General features: G+C 43.7%; 2 protein-coding genes across 2 annotated transcripts in view; both read right to left on the bottom strand.

Annotated features, from left to right (window-relative positions):
• Positions 1–6,313, bottom strand: part of LOC115108852 (prolyl 3-hydroxylase 2-like) — a 158,663-nt gene extending 152,350 nt beyond the window's left edge. The window contains exon 1 of the mRNA XM_065009574.1: positions 5,682–6,313. Within this exon, the coding sequence (XP_064865646.1) occupies positions 5,682–6,101 (420 nt within the window). The 5' untranslated portion in view covers positions 6,102–6,313. The remainder of the gene's footprint in view (positions 1–5,681) is intronic.
• A 5,937-nt stretch (positions 6,314–12,250) lies between these two features.
• Positions 12,251–16,963, bottom strand: LOC115109050 (claudin-1-like). Its single transcript, XM_029633609.2, has 4 exons — positions 16,458–16,963; positions 15,915–16,079; positions 15,565–15,655; positions 12,251–14,952 (listed from the first exon to the last, which is right to left on the bottom strand). Exons 1-4 carry the CDS (start codon positions 16,675–16,677, stop codon positions 14,775–14,777), a joined length of 654 nt encoding a protein of 217 aa, XP_029489469.1. The 5' UTR covers positions 16,678–16,963; the 3' UTR covers positions 12,251–14,774.
• Positions 16,964–20,243: the final 3,280 nt, after the last annotated feature.

Genomic DNA, 20,243 nt, shown 5'->3' with positions numbered 1-20,243 from the left:
CAACCACCAGCTACTACTGGGGGCTACCTAGGGCAGAACAAGAGTCTCCCTTTACCTCCTGCACAAGCCTGGCATGTCTCTCCTTTTAGTAAAGCAAACAACTGGAAAACAAAATATTTGCCTGGCTAAATGGTTGGAGAATTGGGACACGCACCAGTCAGACTAGAGTAGAACAGTTGGCGTGTCTGTGTTGGTGTCTGTGGGCCCCTCTGCTGCCAGGGCCGAAAGGGGCCATTATGCCAGAGAGCGGGTCCAGTGGTGAGTGTGCGAGGCTGGAATGTTAAATAGTGGAGGAATGTTGTATATTTTCACAAACACCCGCGTGCACGTGCCCCTGACTCGACAACGCCGCGAACGTGGCCCCGGCTCGACAACGCGTACGCCCCCAGCTCCCAACGCGCACGCCCCCGGCTCGACAACGCGCACGCCCCCAGCTCCCAACGCGCACGCCCCCGGCTCGACAACGCGCACGCCCCCGGCTCCCAACGCGCACGCCCCCGGCTCGACAACGCACGCCCCAGCTCCCAACGCGCACGCCCCCGGCTCCCAACGCGCACGCCCCGGCTCGACAACGCGTACGCCCCGGCTCCCAACGCGCACGCCCCGGCTCGACAACGCGCACACCCCCGGCTCGACAACGCGCACGCCCCGGCTCGACAACGCGCACGCCCGGCTCCCAACGCGCACGCCCCCGGCTCGACAACGCGCACGCCCCCAGCTCGACAACGCGCACACCCCCGGCTCGACAACACCCACACGCACACGCCCCTGGCTCGACAACACCCACACGCGCCCCCGGCTCGACAACACCGCGAACGCGCAGCCAGCTCGACACACACTCACAGAGCCTGCTCTTATCGATAAAGTCGTATTAGGCCAGCCAATAGGAATGCCTCAGATCTACCTTTGTACCTCAAGGTGATATGTCACATTTTAGCCAGTTCATAAAGACATCAACACGCTGGGAGACATGCAGAGACATGTGGAGGAGGCTATCTAGAAAACAGCCATGGAGACATTAGTTAACGCCTTGTTTTGAGCCTACTATTATTTTACCCTGTTTTCTCCCCAATTTCATTGTATCCAATTGTTTTAGTAGCTACTATCTTGTCTCATCGCTACAACTCCCATACGGGCTCGGGAGAGACGAAGGTTGAAAGTCATGCGTCCTCCGATACACAACCCAACCAAGCCGCACTGCTTCTTAACACAGCGCGCATCCAACCCGGAAGCCAGCCGCACCAATGTGTCGGAGGAAACACCGTGCACCTGGCAACCTTGGTTAGCGCGCACTGTGCCCGGCCCGCCACAGGAGTCGCTGGTGCGCGATGAGACAATGATATCCCTACCGGCCAAGCCCTCCCTAACCCGGAAGACGCTAGGCCAATTGTGCGTTGCCCCATGGACCTCCCGGTCGCGGCCGGTTACGACAGAGCCTGGGCGCAAACCCAGAGTCTCTGGTGGCACAGCTGGCGCTGCAGTACAGCGCCCTTAACCACTGCGCCACCCGGGAGGCCCTTGAGCCTATTATTCTGCTTGAAAATATCATAATACGTTTTCCCTTTGAGCACAGATTTACAGGGCTGGGCCAACGCCATGCAATTACAGTACATGACCTAAACATGCCCCCTATTATGATGATGATGATGATTACTATAATACACTGAGTAGACAAAACACCTGCTCTTTCTGAGAAACACCTGCTCTTTCCATGACAGACTGACCACATGAATGCTATGATCCCTTGTTGATATCACTTGTTAAATCCACTTCAAATCAGTGTAGATGAGGAGACAGGGTAAAGAATGTTTTTTTTTTAATGTCTTGAGACAATTGAGATGTGGATTGTGTATGTGTGCCATTCAGAGGCTCAATGGGCAAGACAGGAGAGTTAAATGCCTAACGGGGTATGATAGTAGGTGCCAGGAACTGAGTGTCAAGAACGGCAACACTGCTGGGTTTTTCATGCTCAACAGTTTCCCGTGTGTATCAAGAATGGTCCACCACCCAAAGGACATACAGCCAACTTTACACAACTGTGGGAAGCATTGGAGTCAACATGGACCAGCATCCCTGTGGAACACTTTTGACAGTTTGTAAAGTCCATGCCCTGATGAATTGAGGCTCTTCTGAGGGCAAAGGGGGTGAAACTCAATATTAGGAAGGTGTTCCTAAAGTTTTGTACACTCAGTGTAGACCTTAACACTAGAACCACTGGGTGTCGACGGACCACTCCCCACCCCCCCTTCAAGCTAATGAGCAGTCATTCTGACTGCCACGTTCTAACAGTTGAATTTAATTTAGCTGTTATCTCTTTTCCTAACAGTTGACACAATTTTGGTAACTTTCACTTGACACTTGACATACTTTTGTTTGGTTTGTTGTGCGTAATCGTCTCCGGTTTTCTCTTTATCGTGTCCCTGTCATCTTGTCATTCTTCAGCACTGTTGTGCTGTACCATGGCTGTGCAGGTGCCTTATTTGGTGCAGAGGGAGGGAGCTCCTGTATTTGTTCATGGGGCCGGGCCAGACTTGATTTCTTTGCAAGCAACTTGTTCGCCATTGACAGTGAAGTGAAGAAATTGTCCATGGTGACATTAAAGTTCAACAAGCCTCACCACCACATTCTCAGACACTTGCTCACCCGCTGCCCAATGTGGATATTTTCCCAGATATTGAAAGCTGTTCAGCATGTACAATTATGCATGCTCTCACTGTGTGGCCTTCTCCAAGTAGGTCAGAATAGACTACTGCTTTTCTTTAGTGGACTGATATCGGGTACATACCACTTTAAGATTAGAATGGATCAATATAATAAATGGCCAGACCTGTTCTTCATTCACAATTGGTGATTGCATAATTATTCATCGTTCGCTTCATTAACTCGCCCATTCTACCCCATCATACTTTTCTTAATGTATTTAATCTGCTGTTATATGTGTGAAATTTGTTTCGGGAATACTAATAGGTTCAGTTGAGGCAATTATCAGGATGATTATCAGATGCACTTTTAACAGTCGGAAGAAGGAGCAGGCCCTACTGTCGGAAGAAGGAGCGGGCCCTACTGTCGGAAGAAAGAGCGGGCCCTACTGTCGGAAGAAAGAGCGGGCCCTACTGTCGGAAGAAAGAGCGGGCCCTACTGTCGGAAGAAGGAGCGGGCCCTACTGTCGGAAGAAGGAGCGGGCCCTACTGTCGGAAGAAGGAGCGGGCCCTACAGTCGGAAGAAGGAGCGGGCCCTACAGTCGGAAGAAGTAGCGGGCCCTACAGTCGGAAGAAGGAGCGGGCCCTACTGTCGGAAGAAGGAGCGGGCCCTACTGTCGGAAGAAGGAGCGGGCCCTACTGTCGGAAGAAGGAGCGGGCCCTACTGTCGGAAGAAGGAGCGGGCCCTACTGTCGGAAGAAGGAGCGGGCCCTACTGTCGGAAGAAGGAGCGGGCCCTACTGTCGGAAGAAGGAGCGGGCCCTACTGTCGGAAGAAGGAGCGGGCCCTACTGTCGGAAGAAGGAGCGGGCCCTACTGTCGGAAGAAGGAGGGGGCCCTACTGTCGGAAGAAGGAGGAGGCCCTACTGTCGGAAGAAGGAGCAGGCCCTACTGTCGGAAGAAGGAGCAGGCCCTACTGTCGGAAGAAGGAGCAGGCCCTACTGTCGGAAGAAGGAGCAGGCCCTACTGTCGGAAGAAGGAGCAGGCCCTACTGTCGGAAGAAGGAGCAGGCCCTACTGTCGGAAGAAGGAGCAGGCCCTACTGTCGGAAGAAGGAGCAGGCCCTACTGTCGGAAGAAGGAGCAGGCCCTACTGTCGGAAGAAGGAGCAGGCCCTACTGTCGGAAGAAGGAGCAGGCCCTACTGTCGGAAGAAGGAGCAGGCCCTACTGTCGGAAGAAGGAGCAGGCCCTACTGTCGGAAGAAGGAGCAGGCCCGACTGTCGGAAGAAGGAGCAGGCCCGACTGTCGGAAGAAGGAGCAGGCCCTACTGTCGGAAGAAGGAGCAGGCCCTACTGTCGGAAGAAGGAGCAGGCCCTACTGTCGGAAGAAGGAGCAGGCCCTACTGTCGGAAGAAGGAGCAGGCCCTACTGTCGGAAGAAGGAGCAGGCCCTACTGTCGGAAGAAGGAGCAGGCCCTACTGTCGGAAGAAGGAGCAGGCCCTACTGTCGGAAGAAGGAGCAGGCCCTACTGTCGGAAGAAGGAGCAGGCCCTACTGTCGGAAGAAGGAGCAGGCCCTACTGTCGGAAGAAGGAGCAGGCCCTACTGTCGGAAGAAGGAGCAGGCCCGACTGTCAAGAAAAGGAGGAGCAACGGTGGAAGAACATTTTAAAAAGTGACATGCCCTCATAAAACTGGTTATAACTCCACTCCAGTTCTGTTTGTGATATTAAGATTCTAACAAGCACAGTGTGTTATGTAGACTTATATAGGACAAGTCAATGAAGTAAGGGGGCTTGACTTTTTAAAATGTTTTAAATGGCAGAGTAATAGCAACTATAAAATCATGACCAGTGAAAATGACTGCTTTAGCAGTTTTAATGTTAAAGAGGAGAGGTGAGCGGTGAACGGGGCACTTGAGATTTCTTCACAGTTCAAATAGATCTTGATAAAATAGATTTGATGTTGTTGGTGCTTTAGAGATGGGAATAATTAGCTATTTTTTAAATGTTGTTAGGCAGGCATATACATGTTTGTGTTTTTAGACAGTCCAATGTCAAATCTGGATTTGAGGGGCACCGCCATGTAATCCAGGCTGTATCACATCAGGCCGTGATTGCGAGTCCCATAGGGCAGCAAACAATTGGCCCAGGGTCGTTGGGGTCTGGCCAGGGTAGGTGTCATTGTAAATAAGAATTTGTTCTTAACCAACTTGCCTAGTTAAATAAATACAAATATAAGTAATCAGATACCAGTGTAGTAGTGTCTGTGTAATGGGCTGGTTGGTTATCGAGGAGTAACTGGCAGCCAAAGCAAACACATACACACACTTCTGTGGCTGCTGCCAGCTGTTGGCATGACACGGCACACCATCAGGCCATAAAAAAAAAAGGAACCGTGAAATTCTCTGATGGAGAACAAGTTCACCGATGTGTGTACCTGTTTCGATTCAATGGCAGAGGTATTGTCTGGAAAACGTTATGAATGAATGCAGGGAGAGACATAGTGGGGGAGGTGCTATCACAATTCCATAACCCGCGGTGTGTGTAAGCCTACTATGGATGTGCATGCGTGTGTGAGAAAGTCGTGCTAGCTTTAGAGAAATAGTACGTTTTGTGAAGATGCTTCATATAACTGACGGAAATTACCCTCTTAGTGTCGGACCTGTGCTACTATAGCCCGTTGTGTTATATTTACGCTACTAATTGGATACAGTAGGGATGGGGAAAGACAAAGTTTTACTCAAGTCCCCAAAATGATTTGCAACAAAACTGATACAGTAGGCTATATCAGATATACTTGAGCGTAACATTGTGTATTTTCTCCCGTCGCTACGGAAAGGACAAAACTGTAACACAGCCCACCGGGCAGAAACGGCGTCACGTTGCTCAGCAGCAGCAGCAGCTGGGTGAGAATACAGCTGCGCAAGAGCTTATTGCAGTGGCCTGTGTAGGACACTGAACGATGCACTGTAGCCTAATAAAGATGAATAATATAATAAATAACTACATCAAAAGTTGTTGGTGAGATTTACTCAAAAATATTTTACCTTCTGATAAGCCAACTGAAGATAGTTGTACGGGATTCGCCTGTGGAAATCCTGGATGACATCCTCGCTGATTTTGTGCATGGACTGTGTTCCAACTTTTTCTTCAATGCACTCGTTCTGACAATAAGATCTTCGGAGAACCACGTCAAAGAACTGCAGGTCCATGGAGGCGGAATCAAACGGGTGCTGGTTCTGGCATCTCAGCCGACATCGGACTTTAGTCTGGCGGACTTCTGCGTAGCTTCTGAGCGCACCCTCCATGTGTCGCACCACATCTTTATAGTCATTTCTGTAAAATGCTTCGACGGCATTGTTGTATAAAAGGTCGTAGGGCTCCAACGAACCATATGAAGAAGACAACAACAGCGCTTGAAGAGCAATCGACAAGATACTACCAATGGAAACATGCACAACATCCATCTTCGGCGTTAGTTATCTTTTTTCACGCGCACCAGTTTGCACAAGCTCCTCGGTTCTGTGATAAAATTACCAGGGCAGCTTGCGGAGTCCAGATAGAAGATGTGATAGTCACGTGGTAGGCTAAACGTTGAAAAAGATTTGCTTCCCATTCAATGAGTCTTTTGGCAGATGTTCCGGACGGTAATGGCGGGGCGTAAATGGGACTACTTCAGTCAAGGAAACATTTTCTGTAATGACCCCCCCCCCCACTCTCGCTCCACTAACTCCGACCCCTCTGCGATTAAATCAATGGTGACATCTCACTGAGTTCTTACGATATTAGCAGTCATTTGACACAATTGTAAAGTTACTAGACTAAGCTTTATGAATTGCCCGATGGCACTACATGAAATAACTATTTTATCATAGCAACAATCAGCCTAAATATATAGGCTACTTCACAACAAAACATATAAATCCTAACTGGACGTAGCCTACTGTTTAGTGTCAACATGTATATCTAGAATATGTACTAGTAACACACGGGATACAGTAACTACTGTTCAGTTTCAGCGTTTTATAGTACTGTTGGATAAGGCTACGCTACAGGTCTACCTTCTAGTCTATATTTTCCTACAAATACACAAGTTTGATGACACAATGTTAAATGGGACTCTTTTCATTCCCTGTTTTCCTTTAACCAAACATGTTCTGAGATCGAAGAATGGCTAGAGTGGAACAACGCCACGGTACCTCAGATCTTCTCCAGTAACAAGCTCTGAAAATGTACAATCACTGTATATTGTCTCCCCCTACTGGTCCCAATACTCTTTCTAGTACTTTCTGCAGAGCTTCGTTACTTGCCCCTATGGCATATACAGGTAACTGCCAAAATAAATAAAACAAGGAAATATATTGAAAGCAGGTGCTTGCACAGGTGTGATTCCTGAGTTAATTAACATCCCATCATGCTTAGGGTCAATAACCAGTTGCCCATTAGGTTGGTTACCATGGCTAGAAGAAGATATCTCAGTGACTTTGAAAGAGGGGTCTCAAAAGAGCATAGGGGGTTTAAAGGCTTGTGTGTGTGTGTTTCTGCCCTTGTGGGTACCAGAAGTCCTCACCAGGATAGTAAAACAAGGAAAATTTGGAGACATTTGAGGAAAAATGCTATTTTAGGCTTAGAGGTTAGGTTTAGGGTTACAATTGGGGTTAGGATTAAGGGGTTAAGGTTAGGGTTAGGGAAAATAGGATTTTGGATGGAAATCAATTCCTTGGTCCCTACAAGGATAGCAATACAAAAAAAGTATCAGTCACCACAACTAAGACCAATTGAACACTTATGGGAGATTCTGGAGCAGTGCCTGAGACAGTGTTTTCCACCACCATCAACAAAACACCAAATGATGGAGTTTCTCATAGAAGACTTCCAGACACTTGAAGCTGTTCTGGTGGCTCGTGGTGGTCCAACGCCCTATAAAGACACTTTATGTTGGTGTTTCCTTTATTTTGGCAGTTACCTGTATATCAGCAATACTTTATTCCAGGGATCATCAACTAGATACAGCCGTGGGCCGATTTTGAGGTGATGGTCAGGGGGCCAGACGATAATTACAAATCATTTGTAGATTGCAAATTGACTGCAAGAGGCCCAAACAGACTAAAACACAATCCTTTCAAACCTTGCTTACATTTTTATACGATCACATATACAGTGGGGCAAAAAAGTATTTAGTCAGCCACCAATTGTGCAAGTTCTCCCACTTAAAAAGATGAGAGAGGCCTGTAATTTTCATCATAGGTATACTTCAACTATGACAGACAAAATGAGAGAAAAAAAATCCAGAAAATCACATTATAGGATTTTTAATGAATTTATTTGCAAATTATGGTGGAAAATAAGTATTTGGTCACCTTCCGGTTACTAGTCCAACGCTCTAACCACTAGGCTACCCTGCCACCCCAGTAGAGGGCACTCAATGCTTTTAAACAGTGAAAATTATATGGCCCACCACTACGTGAACATCGGTTTAGTAAACCAGCAATTAGGTCATCTTTGCACAACAGTTAACTTTCTCAGTAGATTACCAATAACTCTGTAGGCACCTCTGTCAATGTAAACATGTGTTTGGCACTGTGGTGAACCATAATGTGTCTAGCCAATACCCTTCAATACAGGTATTATCTGACGCTAGATATAATGAGCAACAACAACAAATCGGCAAGGCATCATATTATTCTCCAGTCAGAAAAATGAAATAATTGTTTGGATAACTTTCAAAAGTCGGCAACTCCTCTGCTCGTTTTGGCAAAGGGATAAGATTTAGGATTTGACTATTCCATGTTTTGGTGTGCGCCATGGAGACAAACTGTATCTCTCTTTAATAATAAACCCCCTATTCCCTACATAGTGCACTACTTCTGACCAGAGCCCTATGAGCCCTGGCAAAAGTAGCGCTCTATATACTAAAGGGAATATATACACAACCTTTTAAAAGTGTGGGGTCACTTAGAAATGTCCTTGTTTTTGAAAGAAAAGCACATTTGTTGTCCATTAAAATAACATCAAATTGATCAGAAACACAGTGTAGACATTGTTAATGTTGTAAATGACTATTGAAGCTGGAAACGGTTGATTTTTTTGTGGGAATATCTACATAGGCGTACAGAGGCCCATTACCAGCAACCATCACTCCTGTGTTCCAATGGCACGTTGTGTTAGCTCATCCAAGTTTATTATTTTAAAAGGCTAATTGATCATTTAAAACCCTTTTGCAATTATGTTAGCAAAGCTGAAAACTGTTGTGCTAATTAGAGAAGCAATAAAACGGGCCTTCTTTAGACTAGTTGAGTATCTGTAACATCAGCATGTGTGGGTTCAAATACAGGCTCAAAATGGCCAGAAACAAAGACTTTCTTCTGAAACTTGTCAGGCTATTCTTGGTCTCAGAAGTGAAGGCTATTCCATGCGAGAAATTGCCAAGAAACTGAAGATCTCATACAACGCTGTGTACTGCTCACCAACAATGACGAGACAGCCTACAGGGAGGAGGTGGGGGCCCTGACGGAATGGTGCCAGGAAAATAACCTCTCCCTCAGGTTTTACTGGTAAGGCGTAGGAGGCTTCCCCAACTATTTATTTGGCTGGTATGGACGCGGTACCGGACCATAACGCCTTACTTTCACTTTTGCTCCAACTCGTAATGAATGTTTCCTGTCATAGTTTCACCCTTTCTGTTTTGATATTGTTAATAAAATGCACTTGGTACAAAGGGAGTGGGCAGCAACACTTAGGATAAAGATTCGTTTCTCACTAATTTTACATTGATATCTTTAGTAATTTAAGTGTTCAATGCCTTGCTCAAGGGCACATTGACAAATGTTACTTGCCACCCTACTTCTCCCAACATGAACTTTTGATCAGCACAAGAAACTTTGGTATCTAGTACGAGCATTTGAATCAGTAAGGATGTTGTGATTAACTTCAAGGTTCTCCCAGAGCATTATTATGGGGATAATCCAGAATGGATGGACCTGGACCCATAGAGATCAATTATTTTGTAAACCATTGATATTGAACACCCTAATATTAAAATAACTTAATGGACTACACAGAACCATTATTTCCTATGCATACCACCATCTCATTGTATCCTATCCCAGCTTCTAGGTCAGAGGTTAAGGTCTGGACAATTCTCTGGACAATTCTCGGACCTACAGTAGATATGCTAATTCTAGACTTACGGGAGAATGGGGAGTGTGCTTCCCATCCGTTCTGAGTAGGAAGCCATTTCTGTTTGTTTCGTTACTAGGTACACAGTAGTAATACTAGTGAATGTGTTATGTCTTAGGCCTATGCTCTACTCCTCCCCTACAGCCCATCTCATAATGAAACTGTGCAGGAGTTAATGTAATTCCTGTCTTTCTGAAGAATCGCTTATCTAGCCAGCCACCTTAGTATAATAACATTACACAATGTAGCTTCCAGTAAAAAGTTGACCTTCCGGGCAGTGCTTAGGCAAGAGAGGAAGAGGATGAAGAGCCACGGGATATCCTCAGTGACTGGAATACTGTCAAAAATATATATTTATTAAGAAAGTTGATGGCATCTCTCAAAAAGGACACAACAACAGAAGTGCTAATGCATAGGTGCTCTTTTATTCATTCTAATGTTTTTCTTTTTAGTTTAACTGCAATACTGTATTTGGCGTAGTTTGAACAGGCTTCCAACTCTAGTCATTACAGCCTTTGTCTCAATTGCACATCCAAAGAAAGGTTTGACAAAAGCATTTATATTGGAATAGCATTTAGTTGACTATGAAATCTGAAAACCTCAACACTTTTGTGTTAATTTTGTCCTTGCCACAAAAGCCACACTAGTGACAGATTTGGACTAATGCATTACATCATGTCTCATTATGCACTAGCTAGGTTTAATAAGAGAGATATGGGGGTACTGCTTTCTATCTTATGTACAGATTTGGACTAATGCATTACATCATGTCTCATTATGCACTAGCTAGGTTTAATAAGAGAGATACGGGGGTACTGGTTTCTATCTTATGTACACAGATTTATAGTGAGCTCCAACTTGAGATGTCCCTATCGACTCCACTCCCCTGCCTCCTCTCCTTTGCATCATGCACACATCACTACTAATAGGATCCTTACTGAAGCCTGCATGTGGTCCTTGCCTTGACCCTGTCACAGACCAACCAGACCAGAGTAAAAACAGTGCCGGTGTCTCACATCATGTCAGATCGTTGTACTGTATGTGGAAGTACAGTGTTTGAAGGTAAACGATAGCTAACCAACCTGGCTATTATGATTTCAAAATATACTAGCACACTGGATTGAATTAGTTGTCATCTAGAATGGGATATTTTTGGCATTGTAAACAAATTGACTAAACCAACTGAAATTCTTAAACTGTACATCTTGGGTCTTTCCGGCTAGTCTAGTTAAATTAGACTACAAACACGACTTTTCATGGACAAATAGACAAGAGAAAAAAGTTACATTGATCCACCCCTTTAAGGTTAGGGTTCCCGCTCGGCTATATTTCCATGTTACAGCGCTTGTTTCCGGCAAACAGAAGGGAGACCGAGTGGACTACCTGTGCTAATTAGCTATCTGCATCTCTGAACACCTGTGTGTAAATGGAAGACAACCGCCACAAATGTGTTGTCACTGAGAAATACTGTCGTCTGTAATCAATCAAATGTATTTATAAAGCCCTTCTTACATCAGCTGATGTCACAAAGTGCTGTACAGAAACCCAGTCTAAACCCCCAAACAGCAAGCAATGCAGGTGCAGAAGCACCTAACTGTTAAAACCAGTAAAACCGTGTGTATTTTGAATTTGTGAAATTATTTTGATGTGATATGAAAGTAAAGGGATTTTTGTTTCTAGAACTGTAACACAATGGAGAATCGATTCACGTTTAGATGGAGTATTTGGCTGTTTTGGCTTCCAGGGCCAATTCGCCTTTAAACAGAACATGTCAGGTCCTTGGACTAAAAGGAGAAACATTAGGGTATTTTAGTCCATTACTAGGCTTCTCCTGGCTACATCAATACATTTATGAAATAACCTGGCATCTCATTAGGCCTTTTCATTTATATTATAAATCCCACACGGAGACATAAAGGACCTTCATATAGAGTGAAACAACAGAACAGAACTAGTCAGACAGAAGAACCATCCACTCTTTCAGTTTATGGAAAGAATACACACACATAGAAATAAGGTCATGTCTATTGGTGCATTTTACCATACAAGAGCAGTTTAACCCCTAGTTAGTGTCCAGCAAATTACATGAAATAATGATCTTATCATTGTGTGATGTGTGTGTGTGAAAAGAACTGGCTTAGTGTGATTTGGTTTCAATACACATTGTTTCAAATGGCATGAGAAACATGGGCCTACTGTCACATGTCAAACAACTGACAGGTTGTTCACTGAAAGGACCAGGAATCAGTAGTGTTTCTGAGTGTTTTTTATTGAAACGGCCTTAAATAGACTCTGCCCTAAAATGGACGCCAAGTGCGGATCGTTTCAGTTCTCGCCTGTTACATGTGTATGGGATTTCCAATAGCTAACCCTGGTCATGGAGAGAGAGAAATGCAGACATTTGATGATTTGCAAAATAATTTGATGCTGATGCAAGTACAGTATTATGTTTTAATTTACAACTGATTATTATACACTGAGTGGACAAAACATTAGGACCACCTGCTCTTTCCATGACATAGCCTGACCAGGTGAAAGCTATGATCCCTTATTGACGGCACCTGTTAAATCCACTTCAATCAGTGTAGGTGAAGGGTAGGAGGCAGATTACATAAGGATGTTTAAGCCTTGAGACAATTGAGACATGGATAGTGTATGTGTGCCATTCAGAGGGTGAATGGGCAATACCAATATTAAAGTGCCTTTGAACATGGGTTTGGTAGTAGGTTATAAGTGCCTTTGAACGGGTATGGTAGTAGGCTATAAGTGCCTTTGAACATGGGTTTGGTAGTAGGCTATAAGTGTCTTTGAACGGGGTATGGTGGTAGGCTATAAGTGTCTTTGAACGGGGTATGGTGGTAGGCTATAAGTGTCTTTGAACGGGGTATGGTGGTAGGTTATAAGTGTCTTTGAACGGGGTATGGTGGTAGGTTATAAGTGTCTTTGAACGGGGTATGGTGGTAGGCTATAAGTGTCTTTGAACGGGGTATGGTGGTAGACTATAAGTGTCTTTGAACGGGGTATGGTGGTAGGTTATAAGTGTCTTTGAACGGGGTATGGTAGTAGGTTATAAGTGTCTTTGAACGGGGTATGGTCGTAGGCTATAAGTGTCTTTGAACATGGGTTTGGTAGTAGGTTATAAGTGTCTTTGAACGGGGTTTGGTAGTAGGTTATAAGTGCCTTTGAACGGGGTTTGGTAGTAGGTTATAAGTGCCTTTGAACATGGGTTTGGTAGTAGGTTATAAGTGTCTTTGAACATGGGTTTGGTAGTAGGTTATAAGTGCCTTTGAACATGGGTTTGGTAGTAGGTTATAAGTGTCTTTGAACATGGGTTTGGTAGTAGGTTATAAGTGCCTTTGAACGGGGTTTGGTAGTAGGTTATAAGTGCCTTTGAACGGGGTATGATAGTAGGTTATAAGTGCCTTTGAACGGGGTTTGGTAGTAGGTTATAAGTGCCTTTGAACGGGGTTTGGTAGTAGGTTTTAAGTGCCTTTGAACGGGGTATGGTGGTAGGTTATAAGTGCCTTTGAAGGGGGTTTGGTGGTAGGTTATAAGTGCCTTTGAACGGGGTTTGGTAGTAGGTTATAAGTGCCTTTGAACGGGGTATGGTGGTAGGTTATAAGTGCCTTTGAACGGGGTATGGTGGTAGGTTATAAGAGCCTTTGAACGGGGTATGGTGGTAGGTTATAAGTGCCTTTGAAGGGGGTTTGGTGGTAGGTTATAAGTGCCTTTGAACGGGGTTTGGTAGTAGGTTATAAGTGCCTTTGAACGGGGTATGGTGGTAGGTTATAAGTGCCTTTGAACGGGGTATGGTGGTAGGTTATAAGTGCCTTTGAACGGGGTATGGTGGTAGGTTATAAGAGCCTTTGAACGGGGTATGGTGGTAGGTTATAAGTGCCTTTGAACGGGGTATGGTGGTAGGTTATAAGTGCCTTTGAACGGGGTATGGTGGTAGGTTATAAGAGCCTTTGAACGGGGTATGGTAGTAGGTTATAAAACCCTGAAACCTGAAAGAGTCAAATAGAAGAAAAGAAAGAGAATGTAAAAAGGACATAATTTGAAGGCTGTAAAACATAACACACATTCAGTAGTATCTTTATCTAATGAAGTATCTTTATGCAAATTCATCTTGATAATAATAACAGCAGATTTATGACAAGTTGACCATATATAGCACGTGATCAAATACTAAATTAAGGGAATATTGCAGTACAATACACTCTAAAGTGCACGTTTCAAATGTACAAATTTGAAGAAATTTGAAGAAATAAAGTTTCTTGTTATGTGCATACGGTTGGTTGACCTACGGCACAGATTGCACATCTGCATGTCCAAACCAATACTTTCCCTTGGTGAAAAGTGAAAATCATTTAAATGGAAGGTGTATTCTAATCTGTTGGCCCCAAACAGAACACAATCAGGCACAGTTCAATCAAGCTGATATTTATGGAAGCTTACTCTGCAGTAGAGTTGCACAGTTCCAGTAACATTACCAGAATTCCTAGCTTTCCCAGAAGCTCTTGTTAGGGGATTCCGGATTTCCTGCTTATTTCCCCCTGTACATTTTGAGAGTCATAGGAACACTACTCTGCAGCACTGTACATTGGTGATGGTATATAATGAAATGGTAGCTACATTGGCGATATTTGAAAATTCCTTTAGTGGAGGCACTTGACTTGAGGTTGAAAACAGAGATATGGCAGGTGTTACACATCATGACCACAGCCAACTATCTTCACACATCCAAACACAATTAATTAGAAAAATACTTTCATGGAGCACACAGACCTCCCAAATGAACTCTCACAATCATAATGTAGGCAAGTCACACACAGTAGAGTACTTGAGTAACTACATGTATTCTGCTCTACTGTAGTCCTTCAGTGTGAGTAGTAGGCTCTCTGGTTTAAGCCTCAACGAATTGAGCTTCCTTGGGCGTCCTCTTGGCATAGTGTGGCCCATTAAACATAGTGGGTGCCAGGCCTGGTGCCAGGAATTACTTTGGGTTGGGTGAAGGATGAGACGGAGCGTGAGCCCTGGGGACATCTCCACAGATACCTGCAGCCCAGGAGAAATCCGCCCACCACAGAGCAGATACCTGCACCCCAGCTCACCAGCACAGCGTTGCCAAACTCAAACCTATCGGTTTAAAAAAGAAACACAAAATAACACACCCAGTCAACACCACAGAATCCACATCAGCCGCAAAACACAGATTATAAACTGGGTGGTTCGAGCCCTGAATTCTGATTGGCTGACAGCCGTGGTATATCAGACCGTATACCACGGGTCTGACAAAACATTTATTTTTACTGCTCTAATTACAGTGGTAACCAGTTTATAATAGCAATAAGGCTCCTCGGGGGTTGGTGGTATATAACCAATATACCACGGCTAAGGGCTGTATCTCGACACTCCACAATGCGTTGCGTCGTGCGTAAGAACAGCCCTTAGCCGTGGTATATTGGACATACACTAGACCCCCTCGTCCCTTATTGCTTAAATAAACTATGTGTAGAATTCTAAATCGAAATAACAATTTGATATAAATTGCACTACAGCCAGGTGTAGTTTCTTAGCTTGTACAACAAATTGCACCCTATTCCCTATTTTGTCCCCTTCTTTTGACTAGATCCACCCTATGGGTCCTTGGTCAAAAGTAGTGCATTCATAAGGCTCAGCCTAAAGACTATTACAATTCTTAACAGACAGAGTTGTGGATGATTCTGCTACCGTGCTACTCGGCAGTACCTGTTATGTAAGGAAGTAGGTGAGTCTGAGAATACAAAGGACCGGATGATGGCGTTGGCAAACCAGGAGGTTACCGATATGGCCAGAACACCTACAGAGAAGAGCAATATTAGAACATCTTATTACACACTATTTCATATCAGCTTCTCTCACACCTAGAGTTAAAACTATCAGCATTTTCAGTGGTAAAAGCAGAATTTTGGGCTATGGTACAGAGCTGTATGCTAAAGCACAGAGTTATGTAGTATCAGATGGGACCATTTTTTGGCATTTCACAATGTAGCATTTACTGTTCAGAGCCAAATCAATTAAAACAACTTTCATTACTGATATGATAATGTAGCCTGTACCTGCAATGATGAAGAGGAATCCTCCAACAATGGCTACTCTATCCTTCTGCTTTTCATCCTCCTCCAGGCATCGAGTGCATCTCATTCCCAGCGTGGCTACCAGCACCCCAATGGCTGACAACAGGACACTGAGGATCATCACCACTCGGGTGGTCAGAATCTCCGCTATACGCACAGGGCAAATGTCAAAGGCCAACGCATACTCTCAACACTCAGTCAGACATACACTAAGATTGAATATGGCTACATTGAACACATCCATATCAAAGTCACAAGTCAGTGTGAAACTTACTGAGAGAAAGAACATAGACACTGGAACAGTGTGTGAACAAGTATGATTTGTAATAATAAATGGTTGTAGTCATCTGTTTCAATTATCAACATGTATTGTGCATTATTAGGCTTATTTGTATCTTTTCATTGTAATCGGACATCAACAAGTAGCCTACCATTATATTAAGCTATATTGTGCCTGCTCTGAAGGTGAGTGACCACTAGTGATCGAATAGTGTGTGATGATGGCAGACACTAAGGAAAACTTACCTGGCAGGTGAAAGAGTGACTTGTAATTGACGCACATCGTGTGTCTTGTGGCGTCGACGGTGCATGACATCCATAACCCCAGGTACGTTTCCTTTGATGTTACCGTGCTCTCTGTGTAAGAGTGCCTTTTCCACTCCACCATAGTGGTGGCAATCACTGAGCCAACAAGACCGATCAAAGCAAGAGCATAACCGGGAAGTTGAACCGCAGAGCTCGTCATGGTATTCCGATGAAATTATGTTTGATAATAAAGGCTACTAAAATGGGAGTTGATGAAAAATAGACAAAATACATGAACAGTGGAAAATCTAATCTTTAAATTGTTGAAATGTCCTTGATTCTCAATGTCTGTTAAATCTATTGAAGCAAACCGAACTCCGTTAAAGTTTAATTCCTGCCGCGTTGTGGACCGTTATCTCGTACTCTCAGCATTGCGCCTGTGTTCAGTGAGTAGTGCATCCACTCTTGGCTATTTAAACCGTCTGCGGGACAATTCTCGAGCGCATACTAGTGGTTATACATAGATCGATTTCCATGAAAAGCTCAGCACGTTCTCATAATGGGTGTGATAGTCTTTCCCTCTATCATTCATGCCCTTTTTTTTTAAGAACTACGTGAAAATCAACTAAAACAAATTTATTCCACGGCACAAAACTAAAGCTGTGATGTGTATTAATCTGCTATAGTCACTCACATCCTACTTGTGATAATTGTGTTTCATTAATTTCATTACAATATATTCACATTAGATGGCCTTCCACATAATTCATATGTATATGCTTCTGACATAGTCTGAGCTGTTAAATGAGTTTGCTTATCATTACCTTTTTCCAACCCATATGAAAATCAAACCCTTGGTGATTTTTCCCCAGTTTACACAAAATCCAAACCAGTTTTAAATCCAACCAATGCAGTTGATTTTAGGCCTACGTAATGGTCTTACATTTTCAGGATTGTCAGGTTTTGTATGCAATTTGTATTTAAAACTAACGTAAACTCACCCCATTCCGTACAAATGTGCGCAACCGCAACATTCAAAACGAGGCTACAAAAAAAAACTAATGGGACTGTAGCGACTGTGTTGACGTCAAAATCGGGGGTGTGAATTAGGTTTCTATTCAAGCGTTGATGACATGGTAATGGATCTATAGTATTGGAGAAAAGTTGAAAAAACTGACCCTCCGTTACATCTTGACGTGTCATGTCGTAACGTACATCAGGCATAAAGCAACTATCTTACAATCTCTCTCCAACAGGTGTGGCACTTCTATCATCCTTTAAAAACAAGAAATGGACAGTGACGGGGTAAGGGGGGGATACCTAGTCATTTTTTTCGTCATCATTGCATGTGATCATCATTCTCAAAGCCACTGTTTACTTCTAAGGTCACTTTAGCACCATTATTCAAATTCGACACAAACCTTCAAATAGGTATGTAATGACACAATATATAAACCATTTATAGTCTTTTATTTACATTTTAGAGGTGATAAGGTGATGTTGGACAGACCGAGTGAAAAAAGCTATTTTCCCACACAACATCTCTCCTTCTCACTATCACGCATTAGTTTCGCTTCCCCACCCGCCATTTTTAAAAAGACCCGACGGGGCTCATTGCCTTCTTGAATTATGCAGAAATGGGCAGCGTTTAGGTCATGTAATTGATTCTGTTGGAAAGGGGAGAAATTGTGCTTTACAATGGTATTTTCGGGGCACTAAAATAAGGTCAATTGTACAGACCCAGGCGATGTACGAGTTTACGTTAGCCATGTTTACTGTATTTAAATGTTTCACAAACACAGTTTATGTTTACATACAATGCAATCGGAAAGTATTCAGACCCCTTGACTTTTTCCATATTTTGTTACGTTACAGCCTTATTCTAAAATGTATTAAATCGTCTCCCCACCCTCATCAATCTACACACAATACCCCATAATGACATAACCTTTTGTAATGAATTTTTGCAATTTTTTATATATATATATGTATAAATATGTATATAAAACCTGAAACATCACATTTACATACAGTGCATTCGGAAAGTATTCAGACACCTTGACTTTTTCCACATTTTGTTACGTTACAGCCTTATTCGAAAATGTACAAATCTACACACAATACCCCATAATGACAAAGTGAAAACAGGTTTTTAGAATTTTTTGCAAATGTATAAAAAAACATAAATACCTTATTTACATAAGTATTCAGACCCTTTGCTATGGGACACGAAATTGAGCTCAGGTGCACCCTGTTTCCATTGATCATCCTTGAGATGTTTCTACAACTGTGGTAAATTGAATTGATTGGACATGATGTGGAAAGGCACAAACTTGTGTATATAAGGTCCCACAGTTGACAGTGCACGTCAGAGCAAAAACCAAGCCATGAGGTCGGAGGAATTGTCCATGGAGCTCCTAGACAGGATTGTGTCAAGGCACAGATCTGGGGAAGGGAACCAAAAAATGTCTGCAGCATTGAAGGTCCCAAAGAACACAGTGCCCTCCATCATTCTTAAAATGGAAGAAGTTTGGAACCACCGAAACTCTTCCTAGAGCTGGCCGCCCGGCCAAACTGAGCAATCAGAGGATAATGGCCTTGGTCAGGGAGGTGACCAAGAACCCGATGGTCACTCTGATAGAGTTCCTCTGTGGAGATGGGAGAACCTTCCAGAAGGACAACCAACTCGGCAGCACTCCACCAATCAGTCCTTTATGGCAGAGTGACGAGACGATAGTCACTCCTCAGTAAAAGGCACCTGACAGTCCTCATAGAGTTTGCCAAAAAGCGCCTAAAGACTCTCAGACCATGAGAAACACGATTCTCTGGTCTGATGAAACCAAAACTGAACTCCTTGGCCTGAATGCCAAGCGTCACGTCTGGAGGAAACCTGGCACCATCTCTACGGTGAAGAATGGTGGTGGCAGAATTATGCTGGGGGGGATGTTTTTCAGTGGCAGGGACTGGGTGACTAGTCAGGATCAAGGGAAAGGTGAACGGAGCAAAGTACAGAGAGATCCTTGATGGAAACCTGCTCCAGGGTGCTCAGGACCTCAGACTGGAGCAAACGTTCACCTTACAACAGGACAACGACCCTAAGCACTGTCGTGTCTTTGGCTATGCCGGATTAAGTGATATGACATGCTATTCTATAAAATAATTTCTCCGTAATTAATATCACCTGATTGAGCTAATCATGTAAATGTAATTAACTAGAGAGTCGGGGCACCACAAAATAATATTTATAGAGCTGTTATCTTCCGAATAAACTCTTAAAGACATAGTAACATTTTACATCAATAGCAGTCAATATCAATCGTTATCTTATTTCAGTCTCATCTGAAAGTTGTAAATTCTTGGTTATCTGCACGAACCCTGGCTAACAATTTGAATCAGCAATACAAAATTGGGTTTAATTATTTATTTACTAAATACCTAACTAATTACACACACATAATTAAATCATAACTTGATTACAAATGACGTCATAAAGGAAAACGTCCCTAGCGGGGGCGGAACAGATATGACAGCTTGTTACACAAAGGAAAAGGGATGGGTTTGAGTGAAAGAGAGGGAAGACTGATTGACACAGGGAGAAGCTGTGCTATCGTAAATACAGTATCTGATGCATTCTAAATTACCGCCCATTTGGAAAAGGAAAATGCAATAAATATTTACTCTGAGCTGCGCTTCGGTAGGTTGGTGGTAGATGGAAGGCCGTGTTGCCAAACCGAGTCCTTTGAAGAATGTCTCTGTCAGTTGGATACGTTGTAGTAACGTCGTTGG

This window comes from Oncorhynchus nerka, linkage group LG25 (assembly GCF_034236695.1).
Source record: "Oncorhynchus nerka isolate Pitt River linkage group LG25, Oner_Uvic_2.0, whole genome shotgun sequence".
Classification (NCBI taxonomy): Eukaryota; Metazoa; Chordata; class Actinopteri; order Salmoniformes; family Salmonidae; genus Oncorhynchus; species Oncorhynchus nerka.
This window is presented reverse-complemented; position numbering and strand designations above follow the sequence as displayed.

What these genes read in the sequence shown, in the direction of transcription:
- LOC115109050 (XM_029633609.2), bottom strand. Translation starts at nt 16,677, where the DNA reads ATGACGAGCTCTGCGGTTCAACTTCCCGGTTATGCTCTTGCTTTGATC. An exon ending in GTCACTCTTTCACCTGCCAG is followed by an intron (nt 16,080 to 16,457) that starts GTAAGTTTTCCT and finishes CTGTGCGTATAG; the next exon opens with CGGAGATTCTGACCACCCGA. An exon ending in CCTACTTCCTTACATAACAG is followed by an intron (nt 14,953 to 15,564) that starts GTACTGCCGAGT and finishes TTAAACCGATAG; the next exon opens with GTTTGAGTTTGGCAACGCTG.